At 44.2% G+C, this 18,649-nt stretch overlaps 1 protein-coding gene across 3 annotated transcripts in view; it reads right to left on the minus strand.

The window, feature by feature from the left end:
* Positions 1-451: 451 nt before the first annotated feature.
* The window catches only part of BLZF1 (basic leucine zipper nuclear factor 1), a 31,838-nt gene continuing 13,640 nt past the window's right edge, over positions 452-18,649 (minus strand). For all 3 annotated transcript variants that reach the window (XM_088444952.1, XM_088444950.1, XM_088444951.1), the window contains exons 6-7: positions 12,559-12,778; positions 452-995 (exon numbers count right to left, since the gene is read on the minus strand). In XM_088444952.1, coding sequence (XP_088301078.1) covers positions 810-995; positions 12,559-12,778 — 406 coding nt within the window. In that variant the 3' untranslated portion in view covers positions 452-809. The remainder of the gene's footprint in view (positions 996-12,558; positions 12,779-18,649) is intronic.

An 18,649-nucleotide genomic window follows, 5' to 3' on the forward strand; every position in this document is an offset into this window, starting at 1 on the left:
GAGCTAACCCTGCCACCACCTATGCTACCCTCACAGATACACTTTCACAACTGTCTCAATTTCCACTCTTGTTCCTTTAGTCTCAGCTGTGTCTCTGTTCCATTAGATTGAAAATCTGAAAAAATCTGAAGTGTCCTGCTCATGAAAGCTTATTTAGTTTTCCTGTTATGTCTTTGTTTGATGTATGCCTTCTTTCTCCCAATGTCTAAAGCTACAGAGCACCGTGACGCCTTACTGATCAATGATAATTACCATAACATGAATCCCTCTACATCAGATCATCATTAGAGATGCAGAAGAGCAATACAGTCCATACTTGGTGATCCTCTACCCTTATTCAGGTAAAATGGTTTCATTCATATGACTGTTTCGGTCTTTTCCTCTCTAAATAATATCATATTATGTTTAGTGGAACATTAGAATATCTTCGTATAACAATCAGAAGCCAGACTGAAATTCTGCATTTTTAATAAAATGTCAATTTTAAAGGTAACAATCTGAAGTACTGTTGTACATCAAATAATCTTGAAGAGTACTGCATCACATCAGTTTTATAAAGATTGTCTTTGGGAATGACCTAGTTTACATGAAAGACTTTCTTAAATAGTCAATATTGTAGTGCACACACTTTGGATGCCAAAAGTATTTATCTTAAAAGTTCCCCTATAATTGTTCCTCCTTACAAGGTTATATTGCATGAGGTCAGGTGCCAAAAGGAACAGAAGAACACAAATACTGTTAATTCATGTAACAATGTCTGATGGTAGAAATTATTGCTCTTTGACATGTGCAATGTAAAACAGGTCATCTTATAGGGCTATCAGTTCTCCCTGGCATCGATTGCAGCAATTGAAGGTGATGTTCTCATATCGGGTGTATGGGTGAAAACGCCCAATACTTTTCTTTGCGGCAAGGAAGGAAGACGAGGAGGACTCAGAGAAGGAAATATCTGCTAAAGTCTCAGTACAGCCAATAGGATCCTGAGCTTTCAGTATCTGAAACATGAGAAATAAGACAGTTTAAGATTTTTAATTATGTTTGTCACGTCATATAGCATTTTAGCAGAGAATTGAGAGCCTGGTTTATAATGTAAATATAAAATTCTCACAGAAATACAAGGCGATGGTCTCTCTCAAAATTTTTTCATGTGTGGTTTGTAAATATATATATATATATATGAAAAATAAAAAGCTCTTTAAAGAAAACTTCCAAACTATTTAAATCAGTAAAATTAAATGTAATGTTGGATAAACATATACAATACTAGCGTTGCCTGTGTTTGAATCTTGAAGTTATTAAGTTTTATTAATCCATCCAGGACCAGAACAGGCTCCCCAGGTCAAAGTTCTGGCCAGCGTCCCGGGTCAAAGCTCTGCCCAGCAGACACCAACAGGAGGTCAGACCAGAACCTAACCCCCTAGTAGGTCTTCTGGGATCCAACATTACTACTCTGGGAAGTTTTTGTCCAAATCCAAACAGTGGAAGGCTCACAGCAGGCTTCCCGGATCAAAGTCTTGCCTGGCGTACACCAACGGGAGATCCGACCGGGACCCTAACCCTCCCTAAAACCTGGCCAGGATCCAACTGGACCACCACGCGTTGGTTTCATGCCAATCAGTGCAAGGGTGTCCAAATGCATAACCGGACAGACAAATAAAAACAAAACAGACTCATGAACTTGTGGGCTATTGATTTAATGGGTTCTCGCTCTATTTTTTACATGAGAATCTGAACTAGGGGTGAGCGGGTTCGGATTTCTGAAATCCGAACCCCCCCGATCCGAGGCCGATCAGAGTCAGGCTCGACTTTTCCCGCCTGACTCAGAACTGAAATCGAGGCAAAAACGTCATCATCCCGCCTTACGGGTCTCGCGGGTTTTGGATCCTATAGAAGGTACCCGCGTCGGCGCCATTTTCTCACTCGGCTGTGGACAGTGAAGAGGGAGGGTGGGAGTTAGGGCTGGCTGGACTGTGTAGTGTAGTGTTGTAGTGCAGTGCTGCTGTTGTCCATAGGGGCTGTGTCCACTACTTCAAAGTCCATAGGGGCTGGCTGGACTGTGTTGTGCAGTCAGTTGTCCATAGGGGCTGTGTCCACTCCAAAGTCCCGTGCAGTGTCCCAGTCCTAAAGGGGTGCTGTAGTGTTATCCAGGGGGTGCTCTGTCTGTCAGGGGTGCTCCCCCCAAGTGCAAAAAAAAATAATTTTTTTTTCTGTGTTTGTGAATTGTGTGCACTGTGGCTGCACGTGCCTCAATAAAGGAGCAGCGCCAAGCGTGCGCCTGTGTCCCATAAGTAAAAGGCCGGCTGGCTTGTCCGTTAAAGGGTGCTGTAACCCCCAAAGGGCACTCCAAACCAAATAAAAAAAAAAATTTTTTTTTGTTTGTGAATTGTGTGCGCAGTAGCCGCACGTGCATCAACAAAGGAGCAGCTCCAAGCGTGCGCCTGTGTCCCATAAGTAAAGAGCCGGCTGGCTCATTTCTTAAAGGGTGGTGTAACCCACAAAGTGCACTACTCTCCAGCAAAAATAAAAAAATATTTTCTGTGTTTGTGTGCGCCTTAGCCGCACGTATATATCAATATAACATAAATGGAGGACCAAACTTTCTCCGATAAAAATAAAATAGGGAAAGATCAAGAACCACTTCCTCCTAGTGCTGTTGCTGCTGCTGGGAGTTGTTCATCATCCCAGAGAGGAAGTAGGAACACCACTACTTTTACTAAACAATTGACCCTCCAACAGTCCCTAGCGAGGAGGATGAAGTACGACAGCAGTCATCCTGAAGCAAAACGTATAACTAAGGCCTTGACTGCTATGTTGGTGTTAGACGTGCGTCCGGTATCCGCCATTAGTGCAGTGGGATTTAGACAATTGATGGAGGTAGTGTGTCCCTGGTTCCAAATCCCGTCTAGATTCCACCTGCATCCTCAAAGCAGCAGCGACAAGCGTGCGTCTGTCTGTTAAAGGGTGGTGTAACCCTCAAAGTGTGCTCCACAAACAATAAAAAAATTCTGCTTTTTTTTTTTCTGTCTTTGTGAAATGTGTGGGCTGTAGCCACACCGGCATCCTTAAAGCAGCAGCGACAAGCGTGCGTCTGTCTGTTAATGATTACATCGGTGACAGCATCCAAGTAGGCATGTCAGACAGTCCGTACATGTACTGGCAGGAAAAAGAGGCAATTTGGAGGCCCCTGTACAAACTGGCTCTATTTTACCTGAGTTGCCCCCCCTCCAATGTGCACTCCGAACGAGTGTTTAGTACAGTCGGGAACCTTGTCAGTGAAAGGCGTAGGAGGTTGCTTCCACAAAATGTGGAGAAGATGATGTTCATAAAAATGAATTATCAACTCTTCCAGGGAGACCAGCCTCCAGAACATACAGAGGGACCTGTGGTGGTGGATTCCAGCGGGGACGAATTAATACTCTGTGAGGATGAGGATGTACACAACAGTGAAGAGGGTGAGGAATCGGTGAATGAGGAGGATGAGGACGACATCTTGCCTCCGTAGAGCCAGTTTGTGCAGGGACAGATTAATTGCCAGCTTGTTTTGTGGGGGCCCAAACGAACCAATCATTTCAGCCACAGTCATGTGGCAGACCCTGGCGCTGAAATGATTGGGTTGTTAAAGTGTGCATGTCCTCTTTATACAGCATAATGGTGGGTGGGAGGGCCCAAGGACAATTCCATCTTGCACCTCTTTTTTTTCTTTGCATTATGTACTGTTTGGGGCCTAGTTTTTCAAACTGCCATACTGTCTGCCACTGCAGTGTCACTCCTAGATGAGCCACGTGTTTGTGCCGCCCACTCGTGTCGCTTAGCATAGTCATCCAGCTACCTCGGTGCAACCTTTTGGACAGAAAAACAATATTGTGAGGTGTGAGGTGTTCAGAATAGACTGGAAATGAGTGGAAATTAAGGTTATTGAGGTTAATAATAGCATAGGAGCAGAAAAACCCACAAATTCTGTGATTTTAGCTGTTTTTATGCTTTTTAAAAAAAATAAAAAATACAGATCCAAAACACAAAACCCAAAACACGGAAGGGTGGTTTTGGCAAAACCAATCCAGATCCAAAACACGAAGAAAGATCCAGATCCAAAACCAAAACACGAAAAGTGGCCGGTGCACACCCCTAATCTGAACACATTTAAGGTAGGGTTGCTAGAATATCCCTTTAATCTGGGCCCCCGAGAATTACACAGGTCCTGTGGCTGATTAAAACCAGGTGAAATGCAGACTTAAAGTCAGCCAGCCAGAGAACCTGTGTAATTCATTGGGGCTCTGATCTACATCCTCCATATGGCACACGTCACAATTACAAAGGCAGAAAGGGGTGACATAACTTTTGCCATTATTTAACAACAGTAATTCAACAAAGAAACTCTCACTGAGCTATTTGTTCCCAATGTAAACAGTGAATAATGACATACCACACAAAAACAATAGTGTACAGATGACAGAAAAAAAATAAAAAGTAATATTACAATGCAGTGCATTCTGATGCTAGACTAAAGCTAGGAACACACTGGAGCGATGTTGGGACGATATTCTGTTACATAACGACATATCACCTACATCGCTCAGTGTGTACTGACGTTTGTGCGCTCCCGCGATTGCTAGCGACGGTCACCCTGTTTGATGTGCTACACATCAAAGCTAGCGATATCGCTAGCGGCCAATGCATTGTTAACGAATGACGTAACAGTGATCGTTACGGCGTTCAATAAAGTTGTCCAGTGTTGACGCACAATCACTGTTGATGGGCATTCGTTCCGATGGTGCATATGCGATGCATCCCGCCAGCTTGCATGACGATCACTGCAAAGGACCGCTCTCTCAGTAAGAGCGGCCCTTTGCGATGTAGGGGCTTCCGGGTCTGTAACACCTCTGGCGTCCTTCTGCGCGTGCTGGGAGGGATCCCTTTTACAGCCCTCTGTGGAAAGAAGCCCTTAGCCTTCTATGGGTAAAGTCATCAGAAAGATGGAGTTACCCACCACAACCAAGCCCTGGAGTGGATCGCATTCCAGGGCTTGGTGCATAAGAGAAATGTTTCAAACCCGCATTTTCTGGATTTAACCGCATTTATCATCTTGCTGCCCACTATACAATTATCGGGCCAATACGCCAGATAGCGGCAGATCACCCCCGATAATTGTACTGTGTGTGCGACCGACCTATGCTAAAATATCGGTCAGGCATGCAGGAACGTCCAGCATGTCCGTCGCAATATTTTGTAAGTAAAAAGTCGGCCGCATCGGGTAGTGTATGACCAGCCGACCGACCAACAGACATTTCCTCTGTTCCTACGCAGGGAAGGTGGAAAGGTCTCCTCCCCAGGGGAGGATGGCAGATATTGGGGCCAATACACTGAGATCTCTCCCAGTAGATGCCTGTGATATCTGCAGGGTGTCAGGCTGGCAGATAAAATGTCTGTCGGTCGGGCAGGCATTTTATCTGGCAGCGTATGCCCAGCATTACTCATGCAGCATAAAACTATTTTGTAATCACCATAAAACAAATTCCTCAGAGTCCATCTGGGGGGAAACAATGATTTAAGTGGGAAGGCCGAGGAGTAGGCACTAAATAATTAATTCTATTGAGGCTGAAACTCCCCTCCCTCTTAAACCCTCCCATGTCCCCCGACAAATATTTACTGTTCCAAAGTCAAATGGAGAACACAATTGTGCACAACACACAACAAAATTATGTCCACCGTCTGAAGAGGTTTAAAAGGAGCTTGCTGTAAAACCAGATTCAGGTCCCATAGTGGAACTGGCTGAGGAAAGGTAGGCTGACTCTTACCACTCAGATGAAACGGCCCCCCCCATTGGCCGAGAAACGTGTCAGGTGTTGCCTCTAGGACCTCTGACAGAGTACCCTATTGGTCACGCGTCCCTTACCAGCTGGCTCCACTTACACGCCCCATCTAGCACTGGACGGAGATGCTGTTGTGCTCGTGCAGCTGCCAGGACCTCGCATACGGAGGTGCGGCGTATCTCTTCAATGCCGGCAACCCTCACTGCCGGGACCACAGTACACAGCACGGCTCTCCCCTCTAAGTGGTTGAGAGCCCAGGAGTCGTGGGACTTGGGACGGACACCATTCAGCTGATTCTGACAGGGACGCCGGCGGACAGCTCCATTAGCTACAGGTGACATCAGTCCCCACACATAAGGTCACCGTTGTTCAATATCAATACAGGTTCCCTGGCTGTCATCCTTCAGATACTAACAATTACTAACCAGCTGAAGTTCAATTACAAAAGCAGACTGTCTGGGGAAGCCGCTGAGACTCAAAGAGAGGCTGGGAAAGCGTTACAAACTCCCACAAATGTATGGCTCCACGCTGCATGCAGCAAAGGAATACTCAGCTGAAAGTGCGCTGCTGCTGAGAACAGAAAGGATTAATAACATCTCTTTCACAAGGCTCCCAGTGACTATAATCACAAAGATTGAGTGACTCAGAGGTCACTAGAGGACTGAGCTAAATATTCCATTAAAAGTGTATGCTGACGAATTGGACTATCGGCAATATACCACTTGTGTAATACTATCAGCACACCAAATAGAAGGAGCGAACTGCTAACTGTCCTTTTTAAAAAGGGAAGTAATTTAAACATAAATTGCCAGTGAAAACACTGATGAAACAATCCTATGTGTGGCTCTGCGCTTCATAAGTGGATTACAGGGGAGGAGTGCTGCTTGAAACCATCTAGCATCTTAAAAGGCACTGTTTATAGGTTTCTTTATACTGAAGTAATAAATAAGTTATATCCATTTGAAGGAAAAACTATCCACAACAAATAGTCACCAGACTACTGGAGAAGACTGTGTGGTTCTCTTCAGTCAAATAAGGAAACATATAAATTGGCAATTTAAACATATATGATTCTTTTCATTGTTTTTGCATAAGAAGTGTGGAGCTGTTATAGAACAATTTTGCAGTTATTATATTGATGGTGTGGTTAGAAGAACTAATAGTTCAAATATATTACCAACTAGATTGAGCCATCGCTGTATGTATGTGAGCTGTATTTGTAATTTTTAGGGGTATATCCCAATATATTGTCTATTTTGGAGAATCTATGGTCATTTTTATTTTGTAACCTTATTAAACATCTTAGAATTATCTGAACCAAATGTGTGATTTAATCTAACCAATTTGCAGCGCTTTCTGTCACATTGTTTTTTTTTTTAGTCTGTAAAAAAGAATACTTGTCAACCTGATCCAAGATGCCAGCAACCCCCAGCGATCACACCAGCCAATATGTGTCTTCCAGACCTTATGACCAATGGCTGCTGTCACAACCTTCCTAGCCTTAATCACAGTCTGTACCACTGCCTTTGAGAACCCTGTAGATCAAAATCTGGGTTACAAGTGACATGCCGTTAAAGCCAGACGCCGCAAACTCGGGTTAGAAATGGTCCCTGAGTGAGAAGATATCCTCAGATAGGAAGGCACCAAGTGGGATCCACCAGCACAGACAACAGATCAGCATACCATGCCCTTCACAGTCAACCTGGGGCGAACAAGAAGCGCGGGTGCCCTCTCCTGATCTGCTGGAGGACCTTCGGAATTGGTGGAAGCAGATAAGTCATTTGAAATGTCGAAAGTGCAGTCAGGGTGTCCACTAAGCTGGTCTGAGAATTTCTGGATCTCGCTCCATAACAGGGAACCTTTTTGTTTAATCTGGATGTCATCAGATCTGTCTCTGGAACCCCCCTCCCAATGTTGCACAATTGCATTGAACACCCCCTTAAGGAGTTCCACTCACATGAGTGAATCTTGTGCCGACTCAGCAAGTAGGCCTCCCAATTTTCCACTCCTAGGATAAAAAACACAGAGATGGCTGGAAAAATTTCACTGCCCATCTCATTATTTGGGATGTGACTGACATTATTAGGCAACCTCTCACACCACTGAGGTAAAAGATTCTGTGCCAGGAACAAAACAATGAACACTGTCCTTTGTTCCAGAATGTGATCGAAAGTGCAGCCTCTTTTCTGGACCAGCTGCCATGAAACTGTAGCTGTAAAGGAATGGGGGGGGGGGGGGGGGAAGGGATATCTGCGAAAAAGATTCTGCACAGGAGAAGTAGGTGTTCCTTAACCAACCGTAACTTTCATTTAAAGGGGGGGGGGGGGGGGGGAGCGGCCTTTCCCTTCATGTTAAAGATGTTGGTGGTGCTCCCTGTGGTCAGAAATTGATCCAATGTATATAGAATTGTTTGCATAGGCAAGACAATACGACTCCTTTCTGGGGCACTCTTGATGTCACTATAATGTGTGTGTTTATGTAAAGTGAAGTGGAAATGAAATAACTATTTTCATTTACTCATTAAAATAGAATGAGTTAGCGGAACCTTGCCAATGGGATGAATTCAAAAAAGGTCACCTTTTTCCCCAAAAGTCTCATGCATGCCAGGATTGACACCCCCCATGCATGCAGCAACAAACTCACCAGAGACTGCAGAGCTGCCAATTTTGCTCTGGAAGGAAGACTGACAAGTTGTGTCCAACAAAATCCATAAAAAGACCATACGCTGGGCGGCACCGGCTTGGACTTAAAGAAATTTCTGATCTAGCTGTGCTGCTATAAAGTTTCTATTACAAACCTGCAAAAGAAGGTTGAACTGCGCACTGGATCGTGCCTTGATCAGCAAGTCATCTAAGTAAGGGATAATAGCAATGCCCTGTCTTTGTAGCCTAGCCACATTGTCTGCCATAACGTTGGTAAAGACCCTTGGAGCAGTAGAAATCCCAAAGGGTAAGGTTTGAAACTGCTAATGCAGAGGAACCACTGCAAACCTGAGAAGCTTGTGATCCCCCTGCCACATTGGTGCATGTAAATAAGTGTCTTTAATGTCCCATGGCACTAGTATTTCCTCACCAATCATTGAAGCAATGACGTAAATGACCATTCAATCCTTTGAGCACTGGGCAAAAAGAGCCATCTGGTTTTGGAACCAAAGAAAGGAGTAGAACCCCAATGCTTCTTGACCTTTCGGCACCAGAACAATGACTATGTCAGAACGGCCTGTGACAGAGCCACTCTTCTGACTGGGTCTTTTGGCAGAAAAGTGAAAAAAAAAAAAAAAAAAAAAACTGGAACCCACAAGATCTAAAGTATCCTCAGGACACCACACCTCTGACCCAAAGATCCAAGGTCGATCTGAACTAGCTATCCCGAAACGGAGACAGACGAGGCCCAACTACCAGTGTTCTGGTATAGGCTTGCAGAACATTACGCTGAAAATTTCCTGGTTTTGTTACTGAATGTCTAGTTGCCATGGGCATGCGACTCCTGACCTATCCCTTTTTTGGCCCCTGACTGTCCCCTGGAGGACAGAGTCTGAGACTTTCCAGGGAAACGAAAAGGTCTAAACCTATAAGTTTTAGCCCTAGGAGGTAATACCTCCTGTCACCTGAGAAATTATGCAATCCAATTCTGGAACAAACAGCCACTTACCCTCAAAGGGAATCGCTTCCAGGGATTTCTTGGATTCCAGGACTGTCTGTCCTGACTTTAACAACAAAGATCACCTGGCAGAAAACAGCAAAGGCTGATGTGCCCAAAAGAAAAGGAGGCTGTATCCACAGATGCATGGTCCATATAAATGGAAGCTTGTTTAGCATGATCAAGCATGACAAGAAGGTATGATAAAACCATGCCAGACTGTACACTCTCTGCTGATCCATGTCTCCATGGCCTTGATTGCTCAAGTCACAGCCAAGGTCGGTTGCAGAGCTGCCCCCGCAAGTGCAAATAAGGACTTTAATATAGCCTCCATCTCATGGTCTGCTGAAATCTCTCAACGCTGCCGAATTCATCAGTCTAGCAATAGAGGGATCTACCATAGGTGGCACTTTCCACAAATGTGTCCACCTCCAAGAGAGGATACGTAAACGTAAAACCTGGCAGGGCCTTAAACTTTTTGTCCGGCTATAAACAATGCTCTCCCAGGACATCCTCAAAATATGAAAATGGAAGAAAATAATCTGCCTGCTGCTTCTTCCATTTGAAGTAGGAGCATCTTCCGAGATCTGTAAAGTCTGACGGATAGCCATAATCAGATCCTGGACTTCCACACTATCTGGAGAGTCCTCATCCCATTCAGAATCGAGAATAGAGTCTCCTCCTCCTCCTGTTGAATTTCCAGAGACTTCTTCATCTGGAAAGATGGTTCCGTGGCCCACCTGACGCTTCTTAGAGTGCATAGCCACAGAGTAAGTAACCAATTTGACTATAGCATTACACACTCAATGTTAAAGGCCTAGCCCAGTTCTACCATTTTACCCTGATCCACATATATAGATGACCCGGAAGCTAATAACTGAGCACAGTGCTGTCTGCAGATTTACCTGACGGGCTAAATCTGCAATGCACTGAGCCATGAACTTCGCCCCGACATATCCTCTAAAGCCAGGAAACCCTCAGACATGCGCTGACCGAGTAATCTCAGCCTCATATGCCGCACAAAGGGCATTCGGATCTGTGAAATGTTGGTAGAACATTTTTTTTTTTTTTTTTAATGAGACATGATACAGAATACATAAAAATAACACAGCATTGATGTAAAATCAGTACAATTGAATTATATAATACGTGATGGTTGCGACATACAGAAAAAGGGTAAACATGACTGAATATTGTGACTGCCGCAACCACAAACATATACATAAATATACTTGCAGTAATCACAGAATAAATAAGTTCACATCAATATAATAAAATGAATAATAAACAAAAAACCCAAGTCTCTCTCCCCCCAACCCAGCAGCAGAACCCCACACCTGCCGCCCCTAAACAGCAATTAATTCAAGATCAATGGGCGGGTTATCATCAACTATACGTAGGGGAGATACCATGATTACGGAGACCATGATGAATTTGGCATCTCATTTCACTAGATAGTGTAGAAATATAGCTTTCCCACATGTTAAAAAAAACCCCCAAAACATTCTACTTTATGCTCCTTATCCGTAGCTACTTCCACCCAATCAATGCTAAACAAGCAAAAAAAGTTTTGATTTAAACAAGGACAAAGATATGGAAGATATGGATATCCACTCTTGCAGAATTGCCTTGCGGCCAGCCGCACTAATAGCTAGGAGCAATAGTCTTCCCCCTTTACTAATACTAGTGTTAACCAGCAAAATACCCAGCAACACCAACTCTGCAGTGAAAGGCAGATAATTAAATTGTCTTCAGCATAACGCTTGACCTGAAGCCAGAATCGTCGAGCCAGTGGGTAGAGCCAAAAACAATGAAACAGGTCTGCATTGTCCTCTCCACACCGATAGCATGAGTGAGGAGGAGGAGCGCCCCTTAAGGAAGCTCCTGGGTGGAGATAAATATGCTCGGTGAAAGATATTTAGAAGCATTTCGGTATACATAGCAGATGGTAATGTTTTTCGGGAAGCCGCAAGCGCAGCAATCAAGTCATCTACTGAAAGTGAAGGGAATTGCGGTAGCCATTGTACCATCCCTGTAGTAGAAACAGAGTGGTCCATGTCTTCACGAAAAAAAAACATAATAATGGGATATAGCCTTTTTCAGTTGGTAGAACATTTTGAACATGCATAATGCAAAGCCTGAGCTGACTTTGGGATGCTTAGCCACCCTGCATGCAAAGAAAAAAAAAAATAATTTGCAAAATAATTAAAATAAAAAAAAATATATATATTTTTTTACATAATCAGAGCTCAAAAACAAAGGCAAGTTTAAACTTAATAGTTAAAGCAGTGCCTGTTCCCCTGCCTGCAACAAAAGTTCTAGCCAACAATACAATTTAAGAGAAACCCCCCTTCCCCTCCTGGCAACCTATGAAAATATTATCAGAGCCGAGCAGCCTCCTTAGCCAAAGACAACCAACTACTCACCTTCAGCCACAAATAGGTACGATGAACAGCCTTGTTATATGTCCCTGCTGCCCCAACTATGATGGCTGCCCATAATGTGCCAGTTCAAATCACAGTTCACAAGAGGGGCTAAACAAGCAATAGTGCAGCACTTATTGGGAGGCAGACTGGAGGCCTCCATTGCAACTCTGGTCCCCTCAAATGAGCTTCCTTTCCCTATTATGCTCCTCCAGCAAGATGGTGCCATCCAATACCGGAAGATGCCGACGAAGTGATTGCACCTGGACCTCGGCATCCTTCCTCCACAGGTGCAGGTTCAGATTGGAGTTTGTGCCCTAACACGTCGAGACGTTACCTTCAGGTAGGCTGTGATGGTATCACCTTAAAGCTGTGGCTTCCCGGGATAGGGGTCTTTAGATGCAGCAGTAGTTTGGGACCCATGCTCACCTGACTGTGTCTGATGCATCATCCCATATCTCCCCCACACTCCCCTGGGCCATTCAGAGCAGGCTGCAGCCATCTAGTGACAAAACTAAGCTCATAAGGGGGCCTCTCCTGCATGCACTAAACAGAGTTGCATGTGCATATGGACAGCCTTCTCACTTAACCCATTGTTTCTAGTGTCCCCCGGATAGGACGAAAGAGCAATAAAAATGATGCAGATCTGTAAAAGTAGATGGAGAAAATAGTCACCAACTATTTACCATTTCCGCCATTTTCTCTGCAGGAGTGCTGCAATATTCAGTTGGCTGAGATGTGCACTTGGGGCTTTCAGATCCAGTATTTCCGATTAGGTGAGACGTCACAGCCACTGCCAGGTTATGGTTGGCTGCCACCAGTTCTGTGGTGCTGTACGGCTGAGCAGTGGGGTAGTAGGTCTGTTGTCTTCCCCATTGTAGAGAGACCAGAAGTTCTTCTAAGACTCTGCAGCAACAAAATACAGGATAAAAAGTATATTACTAAATTAATTTTATAAGAATAATAAATTGTGTTACTTCTCCAGTCACTATATACCATAGATCTGGACTGGACAATTTTTTTTTTTTTTTTATAAAATCTTTAAATTTTCAAATAAAATTTTGATATGGATATATAAAAAAATTCTTAACAGAACTAGAAAAAACTGAAAAATAATTGTCATTCAATATAAAAAACCAACAGGTACGACATTCAACTCGTGTATACCGAATACATTTGTGAAAAATACAATCAGTAGTCAGAAACACATTAACATAGGGAAATACAAACAAAACAGGGATACACCAAGGGAAAATATAAGGGGGGCAGGGCATTAGGAATACTAAAGAGCAGGTATCAGAATTATGAAATGTACATATGTGGCCATTCAAGGTCTAGTTAGCAAATATTTAATAAATGCTATATCTCATATCCTATCAGGGCTGATAAACTGGATCTCGAGGTATCAGATCCCTATAGGAGGAGGAAGATTTAAAATCTATCCAGCTAAACCATGCTGCCACATAATCAGAATGCTCTTCGGGAGTCGAGTAGAAAATTTTGTCCATAACCATAAAGAAATCCAAATAACATGGGCACCAGTCCCAAGTTGAAGGAGGTATAGAAGAGCGCCAATGAGCTGGGATCACTGCTCTGGCTGCATTATTCATATGTTTCAGTAAGGATTTTTTATATTTGGATATGGGTATATCAGAGTGTAATAAAAGCCAAAAAATCGAGCCCAGTCTGGGCTGGCGAACCCAGAATCTCTGATGCCAAGGCTATAATCTCATCACAAAATAAAACGATAAATGGGCAGTCCCACCAAATGTGGAGCTATGAACCTCTATCCTGATGACAGCACCAACAGAGCGGGGACACTCGTGGAAAAAACTGGCCAGCTCTTAACTAAAAGACTTCATAAACCAGAACTCCAAACATAGGGCCTGATTCAGAGCCGGACGCAATTAGCGCTCGCTCGTCCTGAAAATAGGGGTGGCTATTCAAATGAACCGTTTGCTGTTTGCGGTCTGTTCACGCCTCTAGGTCTGAACGAGCGAACAAAACTTGCGGTCGTTTTTTGGGAAACTACGCCCCCTGGCCGCTCGCATCCTACGTCATGTCCGCTATTTATTAGATTAATCGAGTACATCGACCAGCGTATGAACTGCTCGCAATTCATGTGGTTGGTTTTTGCTACCACAATTTTGCGAGCAGTGCTGCCTTAAAAAAAAACCAGTGACGTGGTCAATGACGCTGCTGTTTTAAATATGCACACCCATAAAACGCCCGTTTTGACCTTTAAGCACGCCTGCGATCGGATCTCCACTCCCAGTTTTCAAGCACCTTCCCCTGTTACCACCCACATACGCCTCATTCTGTCACTCAAATTAGCAGGCATTCGCTATTTTGCGAGCATATGAATTTCTACCGCACTGACTGGTTCGCGCATGCGTATAACGATCCGTACGCATGCGCAGTTGGCCAAACATCGCTCGGAGCGAACGAGCTGCCGCTTACGAGTGGCTCTGAATCAGGCCCATAGTTCAAATGGGCCTCCTCCTAATACCTTAAACATGCTTGTATCTGACTTTACTCATTAAATTGTCTATCACTATGCCTTGTAATACAATACGTAACTATCTCAATGGAAGTTACTTTTCTTAAATTAAATACAAGAACACTAAACATACAATGAAACCAAGTTATTGCAGTTTCCAATGTGTTCAGTGAATTAACTAACTAAAGATCTCTATACAGACATTTAATATGATGAAATAGACATCTGGGCCAAATCATCACAAGAAAAAGTAACTTTTCAACCCAACGTCTCAGATTTTCATGAAATTTGGTAGGATGATAGACTGCATAAAGTAACTTTCATAAGTAAAATTTTAGCCCTCAGTGATACACGGGTGTTCATGTTACAGGGTTGCAAACATGACAAAAAATGTCAAATTTATGCTTGCAATGTAAACTAAAACGAATCATAATTTTGCTTATAATTGTGATAGCTTCAAAACAAGACCAACATGAAAGTTCTAAGGGGCCACAGTTTTCATTAAAAAAAAAAAAAAAAAGGTGTTTTATATTCAAATATTGACTTTTACATTTCAAGGTCACATGAAGAAATATCTAAAAAAAAAAGTGTATGTTAACTTTTTTTGTACATAAAGTACGTTATACACTTAAATACAATCTCTCTTTGGTATAAGTTTCATTTTGGGAAGCCTTTGGGAACAGGAGTAAAAACAATATTAAGTACGGCCGTTCAACCCTTCCTGCACTAACCATGCAACTGGCAAGTTCAGACTTTTCTTGTAGTCTCTCTCTCTGGGCCTGATTCAGAGCCGTACGCTCTGAACGAGCGCCTGCTCTGAATCAGGGTGTTTTTTTTTTTTGGAGCGTCCTCCTGGACGCTCGCATAGCTGTGGGTTACCACCCACAGCTTATGCGAGCGTCCATGATGATGGTCGCGATGTACAAGACCATCGCGACGAGACCCTGCGGTAGGGTCTCGGTCACCGCAAGCCCTGGAGTGATTTTGGCTCTATCAGAGCCAAAATCACTCCCACTGACATCACTAGTGATGTCAGTGGGGCCGGACCCAGATGGAAGGCGTTCCCATGGGAACGCCTCCGTCTGGCAGCCACGCCCCCGGCATGCCCACCAAAGGGGGCGTGCTGTCACTCAACATTGACAGCACGCGCCCTTTGGTGCGAGACCCGGAGCGACAGCTTGGCTGTCGCTATCTGGGTCTCGCGCATGCGCACGACGGAGCTCCCTCCGTCGTGCGCATGCGCACTAGGGCACCATCTACCCGCTCGCGAGCGGGTCTGAATCAGGCCCTCTGTGGGCCTGATTCAGAGCCGGACGCTATTTGCGGGCGGTCGTTCAGGAAAAGGGGGTGGCTATTCAAATTAACTGTTCGCTCTTTGCGGTCTGTTGACGCCTCCATGTCTGAACGAGCGAACAAAACTTGCGGTCGTTTTTTGGATAACTACGCCCCCTGGCCGCTCGCATCCTATGTCATGTCCGCTATTTATTAGATTAATCGAGTACATCGACCAGCGTATGAACTGCTCGCTATTCTTGTGGTTGGTTTTTCCTACCACAATCTTGCGAGCAGTTCTGACTATAAAATAACCCAGTGACGTGGTCAATGACGCTGCTGTATTAATTATGCACACCCATAAAACGCCCGTTTTGACCTTTAAGCACGCCTGCGTTCTGATCTCCACTCCCCGTTTTCAAGCACCTTCCCGTTACCACCCACATACACCTCCTCCTGTCACTCAAAATAGCAGGCATTCGCTATTTAGCGAACAAACGATTTTCGGCCGCACTGACTGGTTCGCGCATGCGTATTAAAATCCATACGCATGCGCAGTTGGGCAAACATCGCTCGGAGCTAACGAGCGGCTCTAAATCAGGCCCTGTGTTCCAAGGATGGTCATCGGTGGTTTTCTATCGATGGCACCATCGGTGATAACCATCAATGGTACAATAACAATCTATGGTGAACCATCGATGGGTACTGCTGCCCCCTCCCGGAGGCAAGCATGTCTTGTATCACTATTTCTCAATGCAGAAGCTGCAGCCAGACTGAATAGTGCAAACCATCGATGGTTCACCATAGATTGTTATTGTACCATCGATGGAAACCCACCGTTGGCCATCCCTAGAACACAGAGACTGAACTTGCCAGTTGCATGGTTAGTGCAAGAAGGGCTGAACTGCCACACTTAATATTTTTTACTCCTGTTCCCAAAGGCTTCCCAAAATTAAACTTATGCCAGAGAGATTGTATTTAAATGGATAACATACTTTATGTACACAAAAATTAAAATACACTTACTTAGATATTCAAGGTCAAAGGTCACATCATGTGACCTTGAAATGTAAAAATAAATATTTTAAATATAAAACTATTTTTTATGAAAACTATGATCCCTTTTAGCTTCAAAACAAGACCAATATGAAAATACTACCGCAATTAGAAGCAAAGTTAGATTAGTTTTAGTTTACCTTGCAAGCATAAATTTTACATTTTTTGTCATGTTTGCAACCCTGTAACATGAACACCGTGCATCACTGAGGGCTAAAATTTTATTATATGGAGCAACAAGTGTTCCTCAGTGCCTTACAAAGTACATAAACAAATAATACCCCTTTTACACCAAAATCCCGGGTCCGACCCTGAAATTTGAACACTGGTCAATCCCGGGTCGAACTCGGCTTCAGACCCCGTTTACACTGCAACTTGACCCCGGTTATTCCCGGGTTTGCCCCGTTCACACTGAACCCGGGTAATCCCTGCTTTTCTCTATAGAAGTCATTAAAAATGGTCTGTTTTAAGGTCTGACAAAGATGGTCACAAAAGGAAACAAAAGAGAGGGGTGGGGACTGATTACAGCATCGCTACAGGCTGCTGTTCTGGCTGTGGCAGGTTGTGTGCCTGCCTGCTTTTGTGGCTGCTGGTCAGGCTGCAGTTCTGGCTATGGCAGGCTGTGTGCCTGCCTGCTTTTGTGGCTGCTGGTCAGGCTGCTGTGGTGCAGGAGGTTAGGCAGGCAAGCGATGGCCTCATGTGAGTCTCTCTATGCAGGGCACTGACAAATTACATCATCTGCCAGTGCCCCAGAAGCTCCAATCAGCATCTTTCAGAGCTAGCCCCCGTTCACACTGCCGCATGACACGGGAACAACCCGTGTACAACCCTGCTCTCAACCAGAGTAAAACCCCTTTCAGACATGCCGAGAATCCTGGGAATTTGGCCTGCCTCAGCCAAATTCCCAGGTTGCTGCGTATGTCTGAAAGGTACCTACCCGGGAACACATTCCTGGGTAGCTGACCCTTCAATCGACCCAGGAATTTACCCTGCTTATGTCTGAATATTGCTATCTGGGAATTTACTATTCCTGGGCTGCACCAAGCAGCTTTTACATGGAGCTGGCAGCAGAGCGTCCTATAGGATGCTCAGCGCTGCCGCTCACCACCCCCCGCGCCGGTGGCTGTGTCGTTGTAGATCGCGACACAGGGACACCCGCCAGAGCTGGAGACCGACCGACAGGTCTCTGGCACAGCGGGCCGCCCGCACTCCCGCTGGACCACCAGGGCAGTAGATTAATGGTAAGGGGTTCTATCTCTTCCCCATTGGGGGGGGGGGGGGGACGGCAAATAGGGGATAAAATAAAATAATTTATTAATAAAATTAAATTAAAAAAAAAAATTGCAGGATTGGGATTGTCCGACTGCCTGCTGAATTTTGATGACCTCATCAGCGGCAGCCAGAGAGGGGATAGGCTAGGAGGGGCAGACGGCAGAGGAGAGGCAGGTCATCTAAAATTTTGTTTTTTTTCGGTGCGTGATACACGGATGTTCATGTTACAGGGTTGCAAACATGACAAAAAATGTCAAATTTATGCTTGCAATGTAAACTAAAACGAATCATAATTTTGCTTCTAATTGTGATAGCTTCAAAACAAGACCAACACGAAAGTTCTAAGGGACCACAGTTTTCATATATAAAAAAAAAAAAAAAAAAAAAAAAAAAGGTGTTTTATATTCAAATATTGACTTTTACATTTCAAGGTCACATGATGTAATATCTAAAAAATAAAAAAGTGTATGTTAATTTTTTTGCACATAAAGTACGTTATACACTTAAATACAATCTCTCTTTGGTATAAGTTTCATTTTGGGAAGCCTTTGGGAACAGGAGTAAAAACAATATTAAGTACGGCCGTTCAACCCTTCCTGCACTAACCATGCAACTGGCAAGTTCAGACTTTTCTTGTAGTCTCTCTCTCTGGGCCTGATTCAGAGCCGGACGCTCTG

This window comes from Taudactylus pleione, unplaced genomic scaffold, assembly GCF_031769625.1.
Source record: "Taudactylus pleione unplaced genomic scaffold, aTauple2 ptg000374l, whole genome shotgun sequence".
Classification (NCBI taxonomy): Eukaryota; Metazoa; Chordata; class Amphibia; order Anura; family Myobatrachidae; genus Taudactylus; species Taudactylus pleione.